The sequence below is a fragment of the Bos indicus genome, chromosome 7, assembly GCF_029378745.1.
Source record: "Bos indicus isolate NIAB-ARS_2022 breed Sahiwal x Tharparkar chromosome 7, NIAB-ARS_B.indTharparkar_mat_pri_1.0, whole genome shotgun sequence".
NCBI classification, from domain to species: domain Eukaryota; kingdom Metazoa; phylum Chordata; class Mammalia; order Artiodactyla; family Bovidae; genus Bos; species Bos indicus.
The window spans coordinates 72,945,023-72,968,419 of NC_091766.1; the positions used below are offsets into that span (position 1 = coordinate 72,945,023).

At 38.3% G+C, this 23,397-nt stretch overlaps 1 protein-coding gene across 3 annotated transcripts in view; it reads right to left on the reverse strand.

Annotated features, from left to right (window-relative positions):
- GABRB2 (gamma-aminobutyric acid type A receptor subunit beta2) overlaps positions 1-23,397 on the reverse strand; it is a 290,450-nt gene that overhangs the window by 172,052 nt on the left and 95,001 nt on the right. For all 3 annotated transcript variants that reach the window (XM_070793956.1, XM_070793955.1, XM_070793957.1), the window contains exon 5: positions 4,103-4,323. In XM_070793956.1, the coding sequence (XP_070650057.1) occupies positions 4,103-4,323 (221 nt within the window). The remainder of the gene's footprint in view (positions 1-4,102; positions 4,324-23,397) is intronic.

A 23,397-nucleotide genomic window follows, 5' to 3' on the forward strand; every position in this document is an offset into this window, starting at 1 on the left:
GGTTGCACTGAGCAATTGTGTCTCTGCACAGCATCAGAACTCTGTGCTTCTAAAATGATAATCAACCTGAAGAGTAATGGAATGACAGAGTAAGCTGCTCATCCATTCTTTTGGCAATGGGGAAACAAAATCCAATAAGAATAAAAAAATGTTAATGGCCAACCTACAAAAACAGCAATAACAACAACAATCAGGGCTTTCCCGGGGACTCAGACAATAAAGAATCTGCCTGCAACATAGAAGACCTGGGTTTGATCCCTGGATCGGGAAGATCACAGCCTGGTTGTCTGGAATCAAGGACCCTACCCACTGAGTACACATCCTCTAAGGTGAGATGACCTTGTTTTCACACACAGCTACTAAAAATACATGTCACATATAGGTAATTCTCTACTTCTAAGCGATGAGAAATACCATTTTCTGGCTGCAGACTTCTAAATCTTGAGTGCTATTTCCTAGATAATAGAACCAGAGATGCCAAGGCCATTTTTCTTTTCCAAATTTTATCACGAAAAATTTCAAACCTGAACACAATTTGAAAGAACAGCATGACAAACACCTGTATGAAAGTGAAAGTGAAAGTTGCTCAGCTGTGTCTGACTCTCTGTGACCCCATGGACAACACAGTCCATGGAATTCTCCAGACAGAATACTAGAATGGGTAGCCTTTCCCTTCTTCAGGGGATCTTCTCAACCCAGGAATTGAACCCAGGTCTCCCACATTGCAGGTGGATTCTTTACCAGCTGAACCACCAGGGAAGCCCAAGCACCTGTATATCCACCATGAAATTAAACATTAATATTCTTTATACTATATTATCTTCAATATGTTTTAATACCTAAAAATTTCACTAAGGAAACTTTACAAGAGGCATACTCAGATCCTCTGAATGACTTCAGTGACTTCCCCTCTAGTCCCCTCACCCTCGCCAATTTTTGTACATCTCAACAGAAGAAACACATAAATCCTTAAAGGATTTTGCCTTGAACATGCATGACATTCAGCCCAGAGGATTTGTTCTACCCAATTTCCTCATCACTGCCTTGATATTTAAAGCCTTCCTTCTACCAGTTTTCTATATCTAGGTTCCCTTTCAGCTCTCCTTATTCCAACTGATGAACCTTGCCTTTATCGATTTCTTTACAATGATATTTTCTATGCCCCAAGATTCCACACACCAAAAATCATCCCTTTGTAAACTGGGATTGGTGTGAATCTCAGAACCTAAACGTGAACCTTCCACAGATGACTCAGGACCATAGTTCTTTAGGGACTTATTGTATCAATCAGAACAAAGTCTGTATCTGTGGATCAATGCAAGCTATTCCCATCTCACTTATTCTTTACCTTCCTTTTTTTCCTTTGCATGCTCTCAGGTGATTTCTACTATTCTTTACTTCCACTTGCAAGTACCTAAGGAGTAAGACAGAATGATAATAAAGAGCAACATCTTTGTATTCAAACAATCATGCTCTCCTGGGCAGGAGCTGTGTAACTTGGTATACAAGTTCCAGAGCTTCTTTATGTAAGAAGGAAAAAACAATCAGCCAACAAGCCAACAGTGCCCACTTTGTAGGAATTAAAGTTAATATTAAATGAGATTATATAAGGAATGTTCTGGCACAGTGCCAAGTACAGGCTAAATCCTTTAATGAGTACTAACTACTAATATTAATACTATTACTATTCTAAATGCTGTTGGAAGTCAGTCACTACTGAACATAGATACAAGTTAAATTTTTTAGCAAACTAAGGACTGAAGTCAGGGTATAGAACGACTGAGGTCAGGGGGTAGGTAAGTAGCAGGAGGAATTAAGCAGATCTGAATCAACCCAGCAGTAGTGATTCTAATTGAGTTCCTTTCACTTATTTATTGAAAAAATGAAACTTCTGCTGTTAAAAAGGGATATCCAGCCCGCATCAAATTTCAGCCATGAAATAAATTGTTCTATCAGCTGAAAACTGGAAGGAGATATATACAAATTTCCTGAAAAACCTCTTACCAATTTCATATTCAGAACTAACTATACAATTGATAGAACAATCACAATCTATGAGCCTTCTTCAAGTAGAAATGTTAATTTTATGGACATCAGATGTGTTCAGGAACTTGCATATATTGTTGACAGTCCTTGCTGGAAGCAGGGCTGAGAGAGTGATGATTTACAGCAATGGCATCCAGTTGGTCTTGATAAGAATGAACAGCCACCACCTTTTTTGTCTGATTATTGGCTTAGTGCCTTAAAGAAGCCATATTTATCACCTGTGCTGGCCCCCTCTTTCCCTCTCAATTGTACAGACCTTCTGATTGCTGATTTTTCCCACCCATTCAACTTTGAATATGCGCATTCAGAATTCATTGACAATCTTCATTTAGTTTACTTATAGTGTAGGTGCTTTGTCAATGCGGGGTATAACAGAGAACATAACTGGTTCTCTGTTCTAAATGTGGGTATCGTCAGGAAAAACGAAGAGGGCAAGATGATTTCTACATGATTGCTGTGAAGATCTGCTGGGCAAATGCATCCAGCACTGGGTCAGATGCTTTGCCAAAACTTGCCACCCCCTGCTGAATTAGTAACTTATTTCTGTGCCTCTCTCTGCCTTCTTCAGGATTCTGACTTCTCTCAAACATGTGAATTACAACCTCCACTGCCCGTGTGATCACCATCTTATCAAGGTCTTTGTGTTGCCTTATGTTTTGTAATGGATTCCACAATATATATGCTAAGACAATTATTTCCATAAGTCCATTCAAATGCCACCACTTTGGTGGAGTCTGCAGACGCTGCCAGTTAACTTGTTTTATTTTTCTCTGTTTCCCTTTTTCTATAAGGCTTGTATGTGAGCAGTGCCTGTATCCGATGCATCTCTTTACTTTCAGTGGCTGATGGAGTACAAACATGCTCTCTCTTTGCTTCACTCTCTCCCTCCCTTGATAAACAAATACTATTCTCTCTACAAACAGGATAAACAAAGAAGCTGGCTTATAAGGATCTAAGACAATGAACCAATCAGGACGCTGAATACAGCAGATAATGAAAATGAGATGTAATAGACAGGAACAATGCCAGAGAGAGAGGCATCCTAGGCTAACAGTTATGAGCTCTGGCTCTGAACTTAGAACAGGACTGGGATCCCATTTTCACTGTTTACTTCTCTGTGATCTTAGACAAGCTATACCAGCCTTCATTTGAAATAAAGACCATAACAGTTTTAACTTATGAGGTTGTTGCAAGTCATCATAACTGTAATAACACATGGAGTGTACTAACTGATGTCTGACCCCTGACAAGTTTGTTCAATAAATGAATAACAATATTGTTATTATCATCATTATTGTGATAAAGTCATCAAGTGTTCATGTAAAACAGAATATATCAGACACATTGAACATTACAAAATATCGTTTTTTTCCCCAATAATGCAGAGGAATTCTTTACCCTGAGATGTTTTCAAAGTAAGACAGGTATCTTTTTTCTTCATCATTTTCCAGGAAAATAAACTTGTGTTATAGAAGAAACTCATATTTCACAACTTATCCACCAAAGAGAGCAGAGCATTGCAATCCTTTTCTGCTATAAAAGTGCATTTAATAGTGCCAATTCACTATTAACAAACATGAGATGATGGCTTTATTTATTTGCAAGTCTGATTACTCCTTGGAGGTGAGAGGACACAGAAAGCCTTCGTGTCCTTAGAAGGCCAGACTCAGTTCACAGAGCTCAGAAACAATTCAGGAAACAGAGCATCTGCCACATTCAAATAACTATTGGGCATTCATAACTTTTTTCCACTTTAAAGAAACCCCATGTGTAAGCTATTTTAATATTGCTTATCCCTACCTCTTAAAGAAAGCAGCTTTAGGATCAGCAGCTGATATTGGAAGATAATTCAGAAAAAAACTTAGGCTTAGCTGGGGATAAGTCCCTTTGTAAACATGCTACCCTAAGCTCTCAGATGTCTATTGAATAGGAGGTTTAACTGCTTATCAGCAGAATTAAAGGAGGACTCAGGAAAATAGCACAATATTCCCCTTCAATAAAGAGCAGAAAGTATTGTGCTCAGGAAAAGTTCAATTTTGAAACGGTCACTACAGACCTGAGGCCATAAAGGACTGTCCCATCTGGATGCAGGCGGATCATACGGTTCTTGACGGTCACTCCATGCACAAATGACTTCTTATCGTTCAAGAAGTAAGTATCAGGCACCCATAGTTGGTCTGCCACTCTGTTGTCCAGAGTCAAGTTTAAAGGTATTACGTTATAGGACAGCCTCTTATCTCTCCAAGCTTGCTGAAAGTACATTGTCAAGGTATAATCCTGTGAAATTGAGAAGATAAAAAAAAAAAAAAAAAAGGTTATTTTGTACCTAAATGGAATTGGGAGATAAGCAAACACTTGAGTATTCACAAGAAAATATATCCAACCAAATACTATAAACATATACTATTTACAAATTCAGTTCAGTTCAGTCACTCAGTCATGTCTGAATCTGTGACCTCATGGACTGCAGCACTCCATGCTTCCCTGCCCATCATCAACTCACGGAGCTTGCTCAAACTTGTGTCAAATTCACATATTGGCAAATATTAATTTACTAAATCCATTCTAACTCAGCCCATACTATGCACTGGGCACCACAATAAGTACGAAAGTGAAGAGAGCACATTCTTTTGAAATTTGCTATATATTACTCAGGAAAAGAGCTTCCCTTGTGGCTTAACTGGTAAAGGATCTGTCTGCAATGAGGGAGACCTGGGTTTGATCCCTGGGTTGGGAAGATCCCCTAGAGAAAGAAAAGGTTCCCCACTCCAGTATTCTTGTCTGGAGAATTCTATACAGTCCATGGGGTTGCAAAGAGTCAGACATGACTCTGAGTGACTTTCACTCACTCAGGAAGAAAGATGGTAAGGAATAATTATTTAGTAAGTAATTTGTCTTTCTAAAAGAGGGTACTCAGGATTGCTTTTGGTGGGAAATAAATACAATTGCAAAAAATGGTCAATTAATTACAGTAGTAATTATAAGAGTTTATATGAAAATCTGTATCTGTCTAATCAAGGTACGCTTCCTACTGGAGGTATCATTTATTTTGAGACATTGCATATACCTTTCTACCTATCAAACAATATAAGTTCAGTTAGTATTTCACTCAGTTCAGTTCAGTTCAGTGGCTCAGTTGTGTCCGACTTTTTGCGACCCCATGAATCACAGCACACCACGCCTCCCTGTCCATCACCAACTACCGGAGTTCACTCAAACTCACGTCCATTGAGTCAGTGATGCCATCCAGCCATCTCATCCTCTGTCGTCCCCTAATTTTAGAAATTCTGGATCATCAGACGAGTCTCCTTACTTTGGAGAAACAGTGGTTGTTATAAATTGAGCACTGGAGTCCCAGGCTCCAGAATTTCCTAACTATTTCTAGGACATAAATTTACATAACTTCTTTTTACTTCAGTTCCATTAACTATAAATGGGGCTTTTAATATATCTTTGATCTATCAAAAGATTATTATGACAATTAAATGTGTAACTCAAATGTAATCTATGAACTACAGAAAGCTATATACTATGAATAAAGGACTTACATACATCTCGTGACGTGTTTTCTCCCTTAGCGGCTCATGGCTTCAATGTAATTGCTCTCTCACCCTCATTTGAATGACTAAATGAAGGACTAAGTATTCATTTGAAAAGGATAATTACCATTCTATTTTAAAATCAGTTCACAATGCCCTACTTGAGGGCTTAAAAAAACACAAAACTAGAATCAAGTATTAATCATCTCTGCAACCTCAAAGCCAGCAGAGTCCTAGGGCACAAATAATGAATGAATGAATGAATCAATGAATCAATGTTCAATAAACTAAGTCTATTGGATTTCTGCACATACCTGATTACTCTTTTGGATAAAATACACACTTCAATCTCTGTGAAGTCCCTGAGTTTCTCCAACCCTTGCTGAGATTTCTACATGCTAATATGGCTATTGAATTTTAGAATATGACTTACAAGGTATTACCTGATAAAAGCATTAAAGAGTTTCATAGGAAAAGTATAATCCTCTGGCAAAAAATTTAAATATTTTTCTTGGTTTCACAAACATACACATTTTTATCTCATTTAGGAGTCAGTATGGAGCTGACTTCTGAATGAGAAGTACCAAATCAAATTAATATTCTAACAGAAGAATATTAATATCATAAAGGGAGTCAGGCAATACTGAATGACTAACACCCCTACACAGAAGATATGCCACCAACTCAATGAACATGAATTTGAGCAAACTCTGGGAGATAGTGAGGGACAGAGAAGCCAGGGTGCAGTCCATGGTATCGCAGAGTCGGACACGATCTAGAGACTGAACAACAAAAGTATATTAAATAATTGTAGCTGAAATTTTCTTCAGTGTGTTACTTTAGTCAGTGCTTTGAACTGTTTCATCACACTCTAATTCTTAATAAAGAATTAGTCTGAGTATCTCTAGCATAGCATCTTGATTTATAATAAAAGCAAAGTTGAAGATATGAATTATATAACTAGAGAACAGAAAATGGATCAGACACATTTTTATACATCTCTGTGTAAAAAATGGCCTAAAAACTTGGCCATAAATAAAACAAACAATTTATGGTGTGCTCGAGAGAACACACTTAGTGATTTCTAATTCTTAGACATAAAATGGAAAATTTGATTATTATCTCTATTAGAAGATAAAGGTACATAAGCCCTCTAAAGATTTAGGGGAGATAACACAGTTTGGAAGGTGCTGGGGTTTATCAGTCAGCTGAGATGTGTTAGGACACAGGAAATTGTATTTTCTTTGGGGCTAAATAAATGGTGATATTGTGAGATCTTGAGTCATATGCTAACTCCTGTTATTTGTCAGCAGGGCAATGCCTGCTAAGAAATGCTCCCAGACAGACCCTGGTGATTCTGCTAACTGTCACATCAATTTTCATTTATTTTAGTTTTAAATGACACATTAAGACACTGTCAAGAAAAGAAGAAGTTCCTGAATCAAAATAAATGCTATTGGACATAGAAGGAAGGAAAGGTTCTATGTTCTATGCTTTCTCTCCCGGGTCCTCATGCCCCTAGAATGAATGCTCTGAGCTTTCATGTAGAAAACATACTCTTTACACCCATCCAACAAGGCTGCTTTCAGGAAGTTGTCTCAGAGTTGGTTCACTCAAAATGAAAAAAAAAAAAAGTAAATCACTTCTGGGTGCTCCATAGTTCATGGCATCACCATGCAAGAAGGACTCAGATAATCATAATCAAAACTAAAACCAATGAACTTTCAATGCCGAACAAAATGGAGTATTCCTACTACAAGCTCTCTTTCCCACTAATCACAACTAACCATCCTGGAAAGAATTAAAAAGCTACTACCTAAGGACGGTGCAAAATAAAATCTAGTAAGCAGACTGGCAGAGAATCAAAATGTGAAGAAAACCTGTTACAATGGTGAGTTTCTTATTTGTTTTGTTTTTTCTTCCTTTTATCTTCTTAAAGTAATACACACTCACACAAACACAGCCAAAGTATAAATAAATGGAGAGATACACCAAGTTCCTGGATTTGAAGAAATGAGCATTTTTAAGATGTCAATTCTTCTCAAATTGCTCTATAGATGAAATTTAATCTCAATTAATATTTGAGTAGGATTTCTGTAGATACGCTGATTCTAAAATTTATATGGCAAACAAAGGAATAAGAATAAGCAAAACAGTTTCAAAGGAAAAGAATAAAATTGGAGGATTCACACTATCTGATTTCTAGACCTACTAGGAAACTACATTAAGACAGTATGACAGTGGAGTAATGATAGAAACACAGATCAATAAAACAGTAGAATCTACAAAGAAACCCACATAAATATACTCAAAGATTTCTGAAGAAGGTAAAATGGTAGTAGATTTGAGAAGGCATAAAATTTTTAGCAAATAATGTGAATCAACTGGAGCATGCAAATGTAAATAAATGATTAAATAAGCAAATAAACAAGGAAACATGTAAGCAAGATAGATGTCTAAGATCTCGCTTCTGAGTAAGAGACCCACAAATTCACTGTCGCATATGTGAAATTTGTAAACGTGACATGCCCACATCCCCAAAGTAAGTGTTCTCCAAACTTTAAAACTGTCTAAGTAATTATGTTAAACAAAACAAAAGCACAACTGACCATTTCAATTGCTGATGATGATTCAGAGCAACTAAAACTGCAATGGCAGGTGGGAATACAAGTAGTCAACCACCTGGACAATTTCTTATAACGTTAACAGACATTTCACACACAAGGCAGCAAACCCACTCCTGAGCACGTGTCGAAAGCAGCTCCTGATACGTGCAACATCATCACTGGTTTTCAAAGAAAGTTAAGTCAAAGAAGCAAGATTTAAAAAAAAATACATAATATATGATTCCATTTACATGGTATTTTGGAAAAACTTAGGGACCAAGAATAGATGAGAGCTTATCTTGGATTTGAGATGGAGGAGAGCGTGACCACAAAGGGACAGAATGAAGGAATGATTTGGGGTAGCAGAACTGCTCTGCATCTTAACTGCAGTGGTGGTTAACAACTTTAGATGAGTTAACTCATAGAATGATACACCAAAATGACTGCATCTTCTGTATGTAAATTTAAAAAATAAAATTTAAAACTGCTTGAGTAAAAACAAACAAACAAGCCCATGATCTCTAAAAGATAAGACACACTCAGGTTCTTACTCAGGTATTTTCATGTCCCTCTGTTGTAACCCTGGTTGAGGTGAAGGAGTCTCTGTTTCCAACTCAAAAGAAGAAAGTCAAGCTAATTAACTTAGAAATTGGGGTAAAAAAGAGCTGTTCTGACATGTGGAGACAAGAGAGCCATGCTACAAAATAAGTCACCTATGCGTACCAGGCAACATGATACCTCATCAGCCTTCCACTAAGCGGTTACAGATTCAGTTCCCCATGTGTACAATGAGACAACTGAACTAGGGAATTTTCAAGTCCATCTCTAGGAATAATATAATTCCATTCTTTTTTTTTTTTTAATTTTTTTTAAATTTTATTTTATTTCCAAACTTTACATAATTGTATTCGTTTTGCCAAATATCAAAATGAATCCACCACAGGTATACATGTGCTCCCCATCCCGAACCCTCCTCCCTCCTCCCTCCCCATACCATCCCTCTGGGTTGTCCCAGTGCACTAGCCCCAGGCATCCAGTATCGTGCATCGAACCTGGACTGGCAACTCGTTTCTTACATGATATTTTACATGTTTCAATGTCATTCTCCCAAATCTTCCCACCCTCTCCCTCTCCCACAGAGTCCATAAGACTGTTCTATACATCAGTGTCTCTTTTGCTGTCTCGTACACCGAGTTATTGTTACCATCTTCCTAAATTCCATATATATGCGTTAGTATACTGTATTTATGTTTTTCCTTCTGGCTTACTTCACTCTGTATAATAGGCTCCAGTTTCATCCACCTCATTAGAATTGATTCAAATGTATTCTTTTTAATGGCTGAGTAATACTCCATTGTGTATATGTACCACAACTTGCTTATCCATTCATCTGCTGATGGACATCTAGGTTGCTTCCATCTCCTGGCTATTATAAACAGTGCTGCGATGAACATTGGGGTACACGTGTTCTGGTTTCCTCAATGTGTATGCCCAGCAGTGGGATTGCTGGATCATAAGGCAGTTCTATTTCCAGTTTTTTAAGGAATCTCCACACTGTTCTCCATAGTGGCTGTACTAGTTTGCATTCCCACCAACAGTGTAAGAGGGTTCCCTTTTCTCCACACCCTCTCCAGCATTTATTATTTGTAGACTTTTGGATGGCAGCCATTCTGACTGGTGTGAAATGGTACCTCATAGTGGTTTTGATTTGCATTTCTCTGATAATGAGTGATGTTGAGCATCTTTTCATGTGTTTGTTAGCCATCTGTATGTCTTCTTTGGAGAAATGTCTACTTAGTTCTTTGGCCCATTTTTTGATTGGGTCGTTTATTTTTCTGGAGTTGAGCTGTAGGAGTTGCTTGTATATTTTTGAGATTAGTTGTTTGTCAGTTGCTTCATTTGCTATTATTTTCTCCCATTCTGAAGGCTGTCTTTTCACCTTGCTAATAGTTTCCTTTGATGTGCAGAAGCTTTTAAGGTTAATTAGGTCCCATTTGTTTATTTTTGATTTTATTTCCAATATTCTGGGAGGTGGGTCATAGAGGATCCTGCTGTGATGTATGTTACAGAGTGTTTTGCCTATATTCTCCTCTAGGAGTTTTATAGTTTCTGGTCTTACGTTTAGATCTTTAATCCATTTTGAGTTTATTTTTGTGTATGGTGTTAGAAAGTGGTCTAGTTTCATCTGGTCAACCACTTGTAAAAGAATATAATTCCATTCTAAGATATGCTTTGTCACACTTGTATTCAAATGTTTTTGCTTTTCAAAATCTCCTAAATATCTAAAATACTTTTATAATTAATTCTTGCTATTTTGGGAATCCATTTCTAATACCAAGATTCAAAACCCTTTTATTTATTTGGTGTAGTGTTCTATAAAATATATGGCATGAAATAAGTTGTGTATGTGTTTACTATCTTTTCTAACTTTATTATTTTGTGAATTGCCTATTCTTGCTCTACAAACATTTTTCTGCTACATGTTTACTTCCTACTATTGTATATTGATAGATGGATATCTATCTATATAAAACATTTTATTATTTTGCTATTTTCTTTTAAATTTATTTTTATAAGTATTTAACTTTAGTTAAAACAACAATTAGTTCAGAAGGCTTCTGTATACTTTTCATACAGCCTTCTCTAAGATTCACATTTTGCATGGTCACAGAACAATATCAAACGAAAATGTTAATATTAATATAATACTACTTACTAGACAACAGACCTTATTAGAATATCACCCATTTATTCACTAATGTTCTTCTTCTGTTCCAGGGTCCAATCCAAGATACCACCATGCATTTAGTTGTTCCGTTCCTTAGCATCCTTCAATCTGTGAGAGTTCCTCAACCTTTCCTTGTCTTTGATGACGATAATGCTTTCAGAATACTGGTCAGTAGATCTTGTAGAAAGTCTGTCAGTTTGAGTGTGCTCTCGATTAGATTTAGCTTACATACTTTTGGCCAGAATATCACCAAAGAACACTGTATCCATCATATAAGGGGTACATGATGACAATATCAACTGCAGGGAGTGTCAACTGCAAGGAGATCCAACCAGTCAATCCTAAAGGAAATCAGTCCTGAATATTCATTGGAAGGACTGATGCTGAAGCTGAAACTCCAACACTTTGGTCATCTGAGATATGCAAAGAACGGACTCATTGGAAAAGACCTTGATGCTGGGAAAGACTGAAGGCAAAAGGAGAAGGGGATGACAGAGGATGAGATGGTTGGATGGCATCACCAACTCAATAGACATGAATTTGAGCAAACTCCAGGAGTTGGTAATGGATAAGGAAGCCTGGTGTGCTGCAGTCCATGGGGTTGCAAAGAGTAGGACACTATTGAGCAACTGAACAGAACTGATGTCAATATGTCTTATTACTGATGAGGATATTAATCTTAAATGGTTAGTTAACAGTGCATCTGCCAGGTTTTTCCACTAGGACATTACTATTTTCCTTTATAACTAATAGATATCTTGGGGTAGGTACTTTAGAACTATGAAAACAATGAGGTTATTAGGCTGACTTCTATAACCACTGTGTTTTGGCGTTTTGCATGTTTCCAAATTTCTATTTCTCTTCTTTCACCTAAACCTGAATCAACATATTTAGTCAGCTGACTATGCTTAACTAATAAAACAAATCAAAAGTAGTAAATACTGACATAAGCCATTTAAGATGTTTTATCATTAAATAATGAGAAGCATCTTCTTGAGACTCATTCCTTCTGCCTATTCCTTTCATAGACTAGTGGCATCATTCTGGCCACAGAGGGTTCCTATTTTCAGTACAGACTTCCCGTCTGGATGGCAGCATCTTATCCTGGTCTCAAGCCTGCAAGTTGCACTTGGGTGGCATGTAATCCCACCTGGGCTTGCTTCAGCATTCTCCCTACCTTCATTAATGTCTATGGTTCTTAATATGCATTTTCTTCTCTGGAGCTTTCACCATTCCCAATCTATGTAGCTTTCCTCTTTTTTTGCAATGCATGTTTATATATATGGAAACAATTGTAAATGTAATTATGGCATTTCCCCCGTCTTTGTGTGTGGTTTTTTTTTTTCTTCCTATTTCTCTATTTGGGGAGAAGATGGTGTTGCAGGGAACTGGGTTCACACATGTTTGTTCTGCCATCTGAGTACACAAGGACACCCAACAATTACTTTTGTAATGATCAGGGTTTAAGGCTTATTTTCACCACTGATAATGTGTGGTTTGTTTAATTTACTTTACCTATTGCAACTACATCACCTAAGGTTTGAAAATTGCTGCTGCTGTGCCAGATAGAATCTTGAGCTTTGGTGATTAATCTTGCTTCTTGGTCTTATATGTAATAATGTTGTCTTAAAAATTAGATAACTTTAGAGAAATCTCTATCTGCTCAGGATTTATAATTTTCAAAGAGTATTTTTTAGCTTCATCTTAATTACCCATTGCTGAAATAATCAGATCAGATCAGATCAGTCGCTCAGTCGTGTCTGACTTTTTGTGACCCCATGAATTGCAGCACGCCAGGCCTCCCCATCCATCACCAATTCCCGGAGTTCACTGAGACTCATATACATTGAGTCAGTGATGACATCCAGCCATCTCATCCTCTGTCGTCCCCTTCTCCTCCTGCCCCCAATCCCTCCCAGCATCAGAGTCTTTTCCAATGAGTCAACTCTTCGCATGAAGTGGCCAAAGTACTGGAGTTTCAGCTTTAGCATCATTCCTTCCAAAGAAATCCCAGGGCTGATCTCCTTCAGAATGGACCGGTTGGATCTCCTTGCAGTCCAAGGGACTCTCAACAGTCTTCTCCAACACCACAGTTCAAAAGCATCAATTCTTCAGTGCTCAGCCTTCCTCACAGTCCAACTCTCACATCCATACGTGACCACAGGAAAAACCATAGCCTTGACAAGATGAACCTTTGTTGCCAAAGTAATGTCTCTGCTTTTGAATATGCTATCTAGGATGGTCATAACTTTCCTTCCAAGGAGTAAGCGTCTTTTACTTTCATGGCTGCAGTCACCATCTTCAGTGATTTTGGAGCCCAGAAAAATAAAGTCTGACACTGTTTCCACTGTTTCCCCATCTATTTCCCATGAAGTGGTGGGACCGGATGCCATGATCTTCGTTTTCTGAATGTTGAGCTTTAAGCCAACTTTTTCACTCTCCACTTTCACTTTCATCAAGAGGCTTTTGAGTTCCTCTTCACTTTCTGCCATAAGGGTGGTGTCATCTGCATATCTGAGGTTATTGATATTTCTCCCAGCAATCTTGATTCCAGCTTGTGTTTCTTCCAGTCCAGCGTTTCTCATGATGTACTCTGCATATAAGTTAAATAAACAGTGACAATATACAGCCTTGATGAACTACTTTTCCTATTTGGAACCAGTCTGTTGTTCCATGTCCACTTCTAACTGTTGCTTCCTGACCTGCATAGAAATTTCTCAAGAGGCAGACCAGGTGGTCTGGTATTCCCATCTCTTTCAGAATTTTCCACAGTTTATTGTGATCCACACAGTCAAAGGCTTTGGCATAGTGAATAAAGCAGAAATAATAACTGAGTCTAATAGGGAGAAATATCAATAACCTCAGATATGCAGATAACACCACCCTTATGGCAGAAAGTGAAGAGGAACTCAAAAGCCTATTGATGAAAGTGAAAGTGGAGAGTGAAAAAGTTGGCTTAAACCTCAACATTCAGAAAACGAAGATCATGGCATCCGGTCCCATCAATTCATGGGAAATAGATGGGGAAACAGTGGAAACAGTGTCAGACTTTATATTTTTGGGGTCCAAAATCACTGCAGATGGTGACTGCAGCCATGAAATTAAAAGATGCTTACTCCTTGGAAGGAAAGTTATGACCAATCTAGATAGCATATTCAAAAGCAGAGACATTACTTTGCCAACAAAGGTTTGTCTAGTCAAGGCTATGGTTTTTCCTGTGGTCATGTATGGATGTGAGAGTTGGACTGTGAAGAAGGCTGAGTGCCAAAGAATTGCTGCTTTTGAACTGTGGTGCTGGAGAAGACTCATGAGAGTCCCTTGGACTGCAAGGAGATCCAACCAGTCCATTCTGAAGGATATCAGCCCTGGGATTTCTTTGGAAGGAATGATGCTAAAGCTGAAACTCAAGTACTTTGGCCACCTCATGCGAAGAGTTGACTCATTGGAAAAGACTCTGATGCTGGGAGGGATTGGGGGCAGGAGGAGAAGGGGATGACAGAGGATGAGATGGCTGGATGTCATCACTGACTCAATGGACGTGAGTCTGGGTGAACTCCGGGAGTTGGTGATGGACAGGGAGGCCTGGCGTGCTGCAATTCATGGGGTCGCAAAGAGTCGGACACGACTAAACGACTAAACTGAACTGAACTGAACTGAATATACTATCATATGCTATTTTCCTCTAACTTAGCTAGTCAATCCTAAGGGAACTCAACTCTGAATATTCACTGGGAGCACTGATACAGCAGCTGAAGCTCCAATACTTTGGCCGCCTGATGTGAAGAGCCTACTCATTGGAAAAGACCCTGATGCTGGGAAAAATTGAGGGCATGAGGAGAAGGGGGTGACAGAGGATGAGATGGTTGGATGACATTGCCGAATTAATGGATATGAGTTTGAGCAAACTCCAGGAGATTTGAAGGACAGAGGAGCTTGGCGTGCTGCAGTCCATGGGGTCGCAAACAGTTGGACACAACTGAGCAACTGAACAACAAGAACAACTGAACTAGATAAAAATTGAGGTTTTGAGCTAAGAATATGAGCTTCTGGCTTTTGTAAGACAGGCCTAGGAAGCAAAAGCTGTGATACAGAAACTGAATGCAAATTTAATTTAATTTAAACATAATGCAAGTTTTCTGTGAATAAGACTCCATGATAGTTTATTAAAACAACACATTTATAACTTTCACTATCACTTTCTGCATAGTCTTTTAATTTGGGGAATGTTTAGAAAAGTCTTTGTTTTTGTTTGGCTTTTCCACCATTCAAAAGGTAACCCAAAAGGACTGAATTCCAAAGATTAGGATGGAAGATTATTTCCTTTATTAAAAACTTTTGTTTTTACTCCCTCGTGGGAGTAAACATTACTTCTGATGTAGAAATTATTACCTAAAAAACACCATAGTAAGCAGAGTGAGCACATTCATAGTAATTACATGGTAAGTACATGTTCAGCATCATAAGCTGTTATCCTCTTGGGAGCAATAATTGGTCCTTACGCCTGTGTATACAGTACTGTGCACAGTAAATAAACGGGAGAAACTACCACTACCTGTTAAGTGGTACACATTTCCTTGAGAACACTTGGAAACCTGTGCAGAGGTCTCTCTCTGTGCATACCTTTTGTCCTGATATTTGCATCCCAAGGATATTTGTAGAAAATAATTAAGCAGTACATGTTGACAGTTTCTCTCCAAATATTACAACTCTCTTACTGTTCTGTTTCCAGCACTAATAACCTAGCCTCAGACATCACTGTGTGTGATCACGATGCCACTGTTATTGTTTCCTTGCTTCTGACTCTTTCCCTCACATAGCAATGGAAACAAAAAGCAGATCACATTTCCACCTTCGTTAACTGTCAAAGGCTTTTCAATGCCTTCAGAGTAAAACACATACTTAGGACTTTGGCCTTAAAGGTCCTATATAACTTGGACTCTGCACACTTCTTTGATCTCACATCCTATTATTTCTGCTCGTCCCTCACCTCAACTCACTAAGACCATCCACGCTAGCTTTTCTTCTCTTTTACAAATATCACAAGCTCTTTCGGCCTTAGAAACCTTGTTCTAACTAATGACTAATTGGAAAAATTATGTCCCCAAGTACGATTGGTTCTCCCCACCTTGGGACTCAGAACTCAACTAAAAGGTAAAATCTATTCAGTGAGACTTTCTTTGAGACTAACTCCCAACCCCTTCAAACATTAACACAGTCCATATTTTTTTTTATGTTTATAGCACTGATCACTTTTTTCAACATGGCTCAGATGGTAAAGTGTCTGCTTACAATGCGGGAGACCCGGGTTCACTCCCTGGGTCAGGAAGATCCTCTGGAGAAGGAAAAGGCAACCCACTCCACTACTCTTGCCTGGAAAATCCCATGGACAGAGGAGCGTGGTAGGCTACAGTCCATGGGGTCGCAAAGAGTGGGACTTGACTAAGTGACTTCACTTTCACTTTTCAATCATTTATTGGTTACTTTTTAATTGTTCATTTCTCTCAACTAGAAGGTAAGTTCCATGAAAATATAAAACGTTCCTAAATTGTTTATCACTGTATCTCAATGCTTGAAAGAGGGCTTAGAAAAGTAATGATAAAGTCTATGTACTGAAAGATGTGAAAGAATAAATGAAAGACAATGTACATTTATCCCCTCCAAAATATGTACTACTCTATTAGCAATAAAAGAGAAGACCTAAGTGTTCATCAGCATGAAACTGAGTAAATACAACAAAGCATTAATATATAATGGAATATATAGAAATGGACAGAAGTGGTATGGATACAACAGAATCAGAAGATATTAATTAAGAAAAGGTGGAAAGAATACACAGAAAAACTATACAAAAAAAGATCTTCATGACCCAGATAATCATGATGGTATGATCACTCGCCTAGAGCCAGACATCCTGGAATGTGAAGTCAAGTGGATCTTAGGAAGCATCTCTAAGAACAAAGCTGGTGGTGGTGACGGAATTCCAGTTGAGCTATTTCAAATCCTAAAAGATGATGCTGTGAAAGTGCTGCACTCAATATGCCAGCAAATTTGGAAAACTCAGCAGTGGCCATAGGACTGGAAAGGTCAATTTTCATTACAATCCCAAAGAAAGTCAATGCCAAAGAATGTTCAAATTACCACGCAACTGCACTCATCTCACAGGCTAGCAAAGTAATGCTCAAAATTCTCCAAGACAAGTTTCAACAGTATGTGAACAGTGAACTTCCAGATGTTCAAGATGGATTTAGAAAAGGCAGAGGAACCAGAGATCAAATTGCCAACATCCATTGGATCATCGAAAAAGAAAGAGAGTTCCAGAAAAACATCTACTTCTGCTTTATTGACTATGCCAAAACCTTTGACTGTGTGGATCACAACAAACTGTGCAAAATTTTGAAAGAGATGGGGAGTACCAGACCACCTTACCTGTCTCTTAAGAAATCTGTATGCAGGTTAGGAAGCAACAGTTACAACTGGACATGGAGCAATAGACTGGTTCCAAACAGGGAAAGGAGTACATCAAGGTTGTATATTGTCATCCTGCTTATTTAACTTATATGCAGAGTATATCATGTGAAAATGCCAGGCTGGATGAAGCACAAGCTAGAATTAAGATTGCCGGGAGAAATATCAGTAATCTCAGATAAGCAGATGACACCAACCTTATGGCAGAAAGCAAAGAGGAACTAAAGAGCCTCCTGATAAAAGTGAAAGAGGAGAGTGGAAAAGCTTGCTTAAAACTCAACATTGAAACAACTAAGATCATAGCATCCGGTCCCATCACTTCATGGTAAATAGATGGGAAAACAATGGAAACAGTGAGAGACTATTTTGGGGGGCTCAAAATCACTGCAGATGGTGATTGCAGCCATGAAATTAAAAGGCACCTGCTCCTTGGAAGAAAAGTTATGACAAACCTAGACAATATATTAAAAAGCAGAGACATTACTTTGCCAACAAAGGTCTGCCTAGTCAAAGCTATGGTTTTTCCAGTAGTAATGTATATGTGAGAGTTGGACTATAAAGAAGACTGAGCGCCGAAGAATCGATGCTTTTGAACTGTAGTGTTGGAAAAGACTCTTGAGAGTTCCTTGGACTGCAAGGAGAGCCAACCAGTCCATCCTAAAGGAAATCAGTCCTGAATATTCATTGGAAGGACTGATGCTGAAGCTGAAACTCCAATACTTTGGCCACCTGACACGAACTGATCATTGGAAAAGACCCTGATGCTGGGAAAGATTGAAGGTGGGAGGAGAAGGGGATGACAGAGGATGAGATGGTTGGATGGCATCACTGACTCAATGGACATAAGTTTGGGTAAATTCTGGGAGTTGGTGATGGACAGGGAGGCCTGGTGTGCTGCAGTCTATGTGGTCTCAAAGAGTCAGACACGACTGAGCAACTGAACTGAACTGATAGAGGAATCAAATAACATTGTAAAAATATTAACAGATGTTCTCAACATACTGTTATTACTGTACTATTATTATTTTATGAAGAATACTGCAAAACAATATGCACAGTGTGATTCCATTTTGGAAACACAGATATATATTTGAGGAAAAGTGTCTAAAACAAATCTAAATATTAACAGTGGTATATCTGTGTGGCAAGATGACAAGTGATAGCAATGCTTTTTGCTTTTGCTTTGTTTTATATTTTTTAAAATACAAATTATGTCTGAAACAAAACTATATAATCAATTCCTTGTTGAATTAAAATTTGAAAAGAAACTAGCATTACAAATGTGTCTTTATTCCCCACATAATTTAGAGCTCAGTGTGAAGAAAAAAAGAAATATGCTATGTCCCATTAGTCATGTTCTCCTCTGTGTAACCCCATGGACTGCAGCCTGCCAGGCTCCTTTGTCCATGGGATTTCCCAGGAAAGAATACTGGAGTGGGTTCCTGTTTCCTACTCCAGGGGATTTTCCCAACCCAGGGATCAAACACGTCTCTGTTACGTCTAACCTGCATTGACAGGTGGGTTCTTTACCCTTAGTGCCACCTGGGAAGCCCATAAATATACTCATAGTCACAAATAAATGAGAAAGTAACAGCCTTTCAGCTTGTTATTAACAAAGTACACAGCTCCTTTGTATTGACCAAAGGCTTTGATCTAGAATCACATAAGAAGAGCTTTAAGTGATCATTCACTTAAAAGGGAGGCCCTGGGATCTTCCTCTGGCACTAACTTCAGTCTTCTTCACTCTGTTAGGAAATTTCATTTTATGTCTAATGTAAAGCTTTCATATGTATTTCTCATTTAATACTCAGAGGGATGAATACACATACACACATGCCTGTTAATTCTAGTTTTAGCTTTAACAGCCTCCTCTATACTGCACTGCAGAATCAAGTTTATAGATTCTTCTCCAAAGGTATTCAAAGAGATTCCATTCTTTGTATTAGTCCCAACTCCTTACAAGGCTTTGCCCCATCTGTTCTAGTCACGTCACCTCTCTGCCCCTGTATCTTCATCCAAAGTGAACAAACTGAGACACAGTGAGGATCCCCGGCTGAGATGTTCTAGGATTCTAGTCACTCCATTTATCTCAACCAAGCATCTTCCCGAAACTTCTGCTTGAACCAAACTTTTCTGCATTCCTTCAGACACATCTTTTACTTTCCATTCTGCTTTTCTTTTTCCCCATACACCTCCTTCGTTGCACACCCCAATCCTACCTATCCTCCAAGCATTCACATGAAGCCTCCACTACTCCCTATTACGGTTCACGTTCACCCTCCCGAGTCCTTTAATGCGGTGTTCTGCAGCATCCTAAGGACTGCTACCTCTTGTAATGTTATTTAGATGAGGGAGGAAATCTCCTAACTAAACCACACTGTGTTCTTTGAAGTCAGAAACAGTGCCAATACTTTTTTTACAAAATGATCCAAGCATCTGGTCTTTAACACAATTGATCCTCCACGAATATTTACTCATTGGCATATTAAAGCTGGTTCTTACCTCTTCACTCTACCTGCACGGATTTCTAATTTTGAGTCCTTAAACCTCTTTACTAATCACTATTCCTGAATTCCCCTAGAGATTTATTCTCTCCACACCCTGGCATTTGAGAATGAATTTTCATTCTATCATTTTTCCATGTTTCAAACACCTTCAGAGCCACTGTTCTTTCAGGTTTTCATAGCTCCTCCAGTTCTACTAGCAAAGTCCCTAAGGCTGGGGATGAGGATTTGTGAAGGACACAGTTTATCTGTCCAAAGCAAAAAGAACTCAGAAGTGTGAAAATTCCTACAAAGCCTGACTCTTTAAAATGTTTTCCATCTTCCACACCTGAGCCCACAAATTGTTGATTCAATTATAGGTCATGGTAACACTTCCACAATCTCAGCCTCCTAAACTAGAATGTAAGGGAGTAAAACTCCCCTCCCCCTTAATAGAAGCCATCACTCCAGATGTTCAGTTGCAACATTTTTGGAAGAAGCACATGGTAACAGCTCTGACTAATTGCTGGAGACACATTGGGACATGAGAACTGAACCTAAGATCACCCATAAGGGGAATCCAAGTTCAGAAGTGCTATTTTCTTGTATGTGAATCTAAAATGCACCTGCTCAATGAGTTAGGCTTTCCTACTATTTTTGCATAGTTCATTCTGTATTTTATTACTGATCCACCTCGGCTATAATGGGACTCAATCTAAGGATGGCTAAAAAAATCAAACAAGTATAACTGGTTAAATATGTCTCTTAATACAGAATACCCTCAGCAGGGGACTCAGTTCACTCCGAGATAATCAATGTTAAAAACACTCTTTATATGTATGATTTGTTCCCTCTCATTTTGTGCTTTTTAATTACTCTGTAACTTTATCTCAAATTGCTTTAGAGTAGTTTGCATTCTAATTTGTCTATCTCTTATATATACCCAACACTGGCTCTAGGCTAACCCTTTTCATATGCATTATTTCATTAATCATCACAGCAGTTACTGACTAGATCTACCTATAAGTTACTGACTAGATCTACCTATAAGTTACTGACTAGATCTACCAGGGACTAGCTGCTGCTAGACTAACCTCCCCGAGACATCCTGTTCTGTAAAATAATGCAAATTAGTTTCTAGTAGCAAGTAAATTTACCCAAATAAAATGCTTAGTAGAATGTCTGGCCCAGATTAAATGCTCAACAAACACTGGCTGTTATGATGATCAATATCCTCATCATTTCCATTTTTCAGGTGACACATCTGAAACACTGAGAGCTGAGTGACTTTCCTGGTGTCATTCAGTCAATACTGTTCTCAGACCTGACTCGGCCAGGGTCCCCCTGGTGATGGAGCCCATGTTCTCAGTCCTGCATGAGCTGCCTCGGAAGCCCTCACCTCCGTGCCAGGTTTGCTTCTGACTTATCATTTCCCAATGTTGTATTTTTCACCTTGACACCTCACCCCAACAAAAACTAAGGGGGAAATATACCTTTACCTATGTATCTATCTACTCAGCCACATATACAACAACAAAAAACTAGAACAATAAATTTTATGTTTACTGGCGAGAGGAGGGCATGAATGTTTAATCTGAGAACTCTTTGGGATTTGAATACTGAAGTTGTGCATACAGGCACAGGCACATGTTCCTAAATACACATGCAGAGGCACAGTTTTACACAAAAGGAGATTACATGAACTTAATTTGATCTTGCAGAATGATGAAAATATCTGTTTTTGTTTGTTTGTTTGTTTGATTGCAGAATATATGCCTTACTCCAGAGAAGCCCAAAGTAACCAGAAGGACTGTAGGGCAGTATGTGTAAGGATGCTCTTACTCAGAAATAATTTAATTGGAAAAATATTTCTAGCAAGCTAAAACAAGCTTACTCTAACCATTTCAGGAAGTTTTTTCAAGAGAATGGTGGAATGATTCCTTAAGTCTTAGACTGAGCCACAAGAGATTGACATTTTTTTGTGAGTTTGAAAGTGTTTGAGTGTTGGCAATTTTATACAGCTCAACACATAGTACCTACTATAAGAGTAAAATTAATAAATTTATTTTCTAAAATTAGCAATTTTAGGTTCTAAATAATTTGTAACATACAAATACACACTAATTTTGAAAAAAGCTTATTATAACTGCATTTTTAATGGTTCTTAAATTTTTGTTCAGGATAAAACTCAGACATAAACCATTATAAATGCAATTATAAAAGTAATAAGCTTTTTGTGTTTCAAAATATGGATGTAAACATTCCTTTTTTTGTATATTTCTTAAAAAGCTACATTTTTAGGAAAATTTATTATTATAAGAAAATTACATTACAATGTAACAGACACTACCCTCGAGTCCGTCTCTTTCCTTTTCTATGCTCACACAAATTAATTGTTTTCAAATATGTTAATAACTACGTGATGCAATCAATTATACATCCCAAGATCCTTTTTATTATGAGTTAATTTCTTGGTCTCCAAAATCACTGCAGATGGTAACTGCAGACATGAAATTAACAGACTCTTGCTCCTTGGAAGAAAAGCTATGACAAACCCAGACAGCATATTAAAAAGCAGAGACATTACTTTGCCAACAAAGGTCTGTCTAGCCAAAGCTATGATTTTTCCAGCAGCCATGTACAGATGTGAGAGTTGGATCATAAAGAAGGCTGAGTGCTGAAGAACTGATGCTTTTGAACTGTGGTATTGGAGAAGACTCTTGAGAGTTCCTTGGACTGCAAGGAGAGCCAACCAGTCCATCCTAAAGGAAGTCAGTCCTGAATATTCACTGATGACTGATGCTGAAGCTGAAACTTCAATACATTGGCCACCTGATGCAAAGAACTAATTCATTTGAAAAGACCTCGATGCTGGAAAAGATTGAAAGTGGGAGGAGAAGGGGAAAACAGAGGATAAGGTGGTTGGATGGCATCACCAACTCGATAAACATGAGTTTGAGTAAGCTCCAGGAGTTGGTGATGGACAGGGGCAGCCTGGCGTGCTGCAGTCCAAGGGGTTGCAAACATTCAGACATGACTGAGTGACTGAACTGAACTGAACTGAATTTTATATACACGGGCCCACCATTATAAGAATGATCTTCCTACAATGCATCTAGTTTTAATATCTCTGAGATCTGGGTGCAATGAACTAAAAGTTAGCTAGTGAAAACATGATGTTTTCTGCTATGCAGTCAGAGAAGCCAAAGTGTCAAGGCACCAGTGGACGGGTTCAGAGGAGCCAAAGGAAAGAACACTGAATGGGAATGTAGGAGATCTGACTGAGGGCTTCCTCCATTACTTATTTTCTGATGATCTCAGAGAAGTAGCTTACCTCTCTACATTTCAGTTTTCACTTCTGAAATTTCAAATGAAATATGAACACTAATAACTGTACCTGAGAAGCATGTCCCTTGTAACTTTACCCAAAGACACATGTCAAACATTACACGTGAAAGCTCTCATTAATGTCTATATGTGGGAAGCAGCATAGCCTAGTGTTTGAGCACAAGGATTCTGGATTCCAGAGG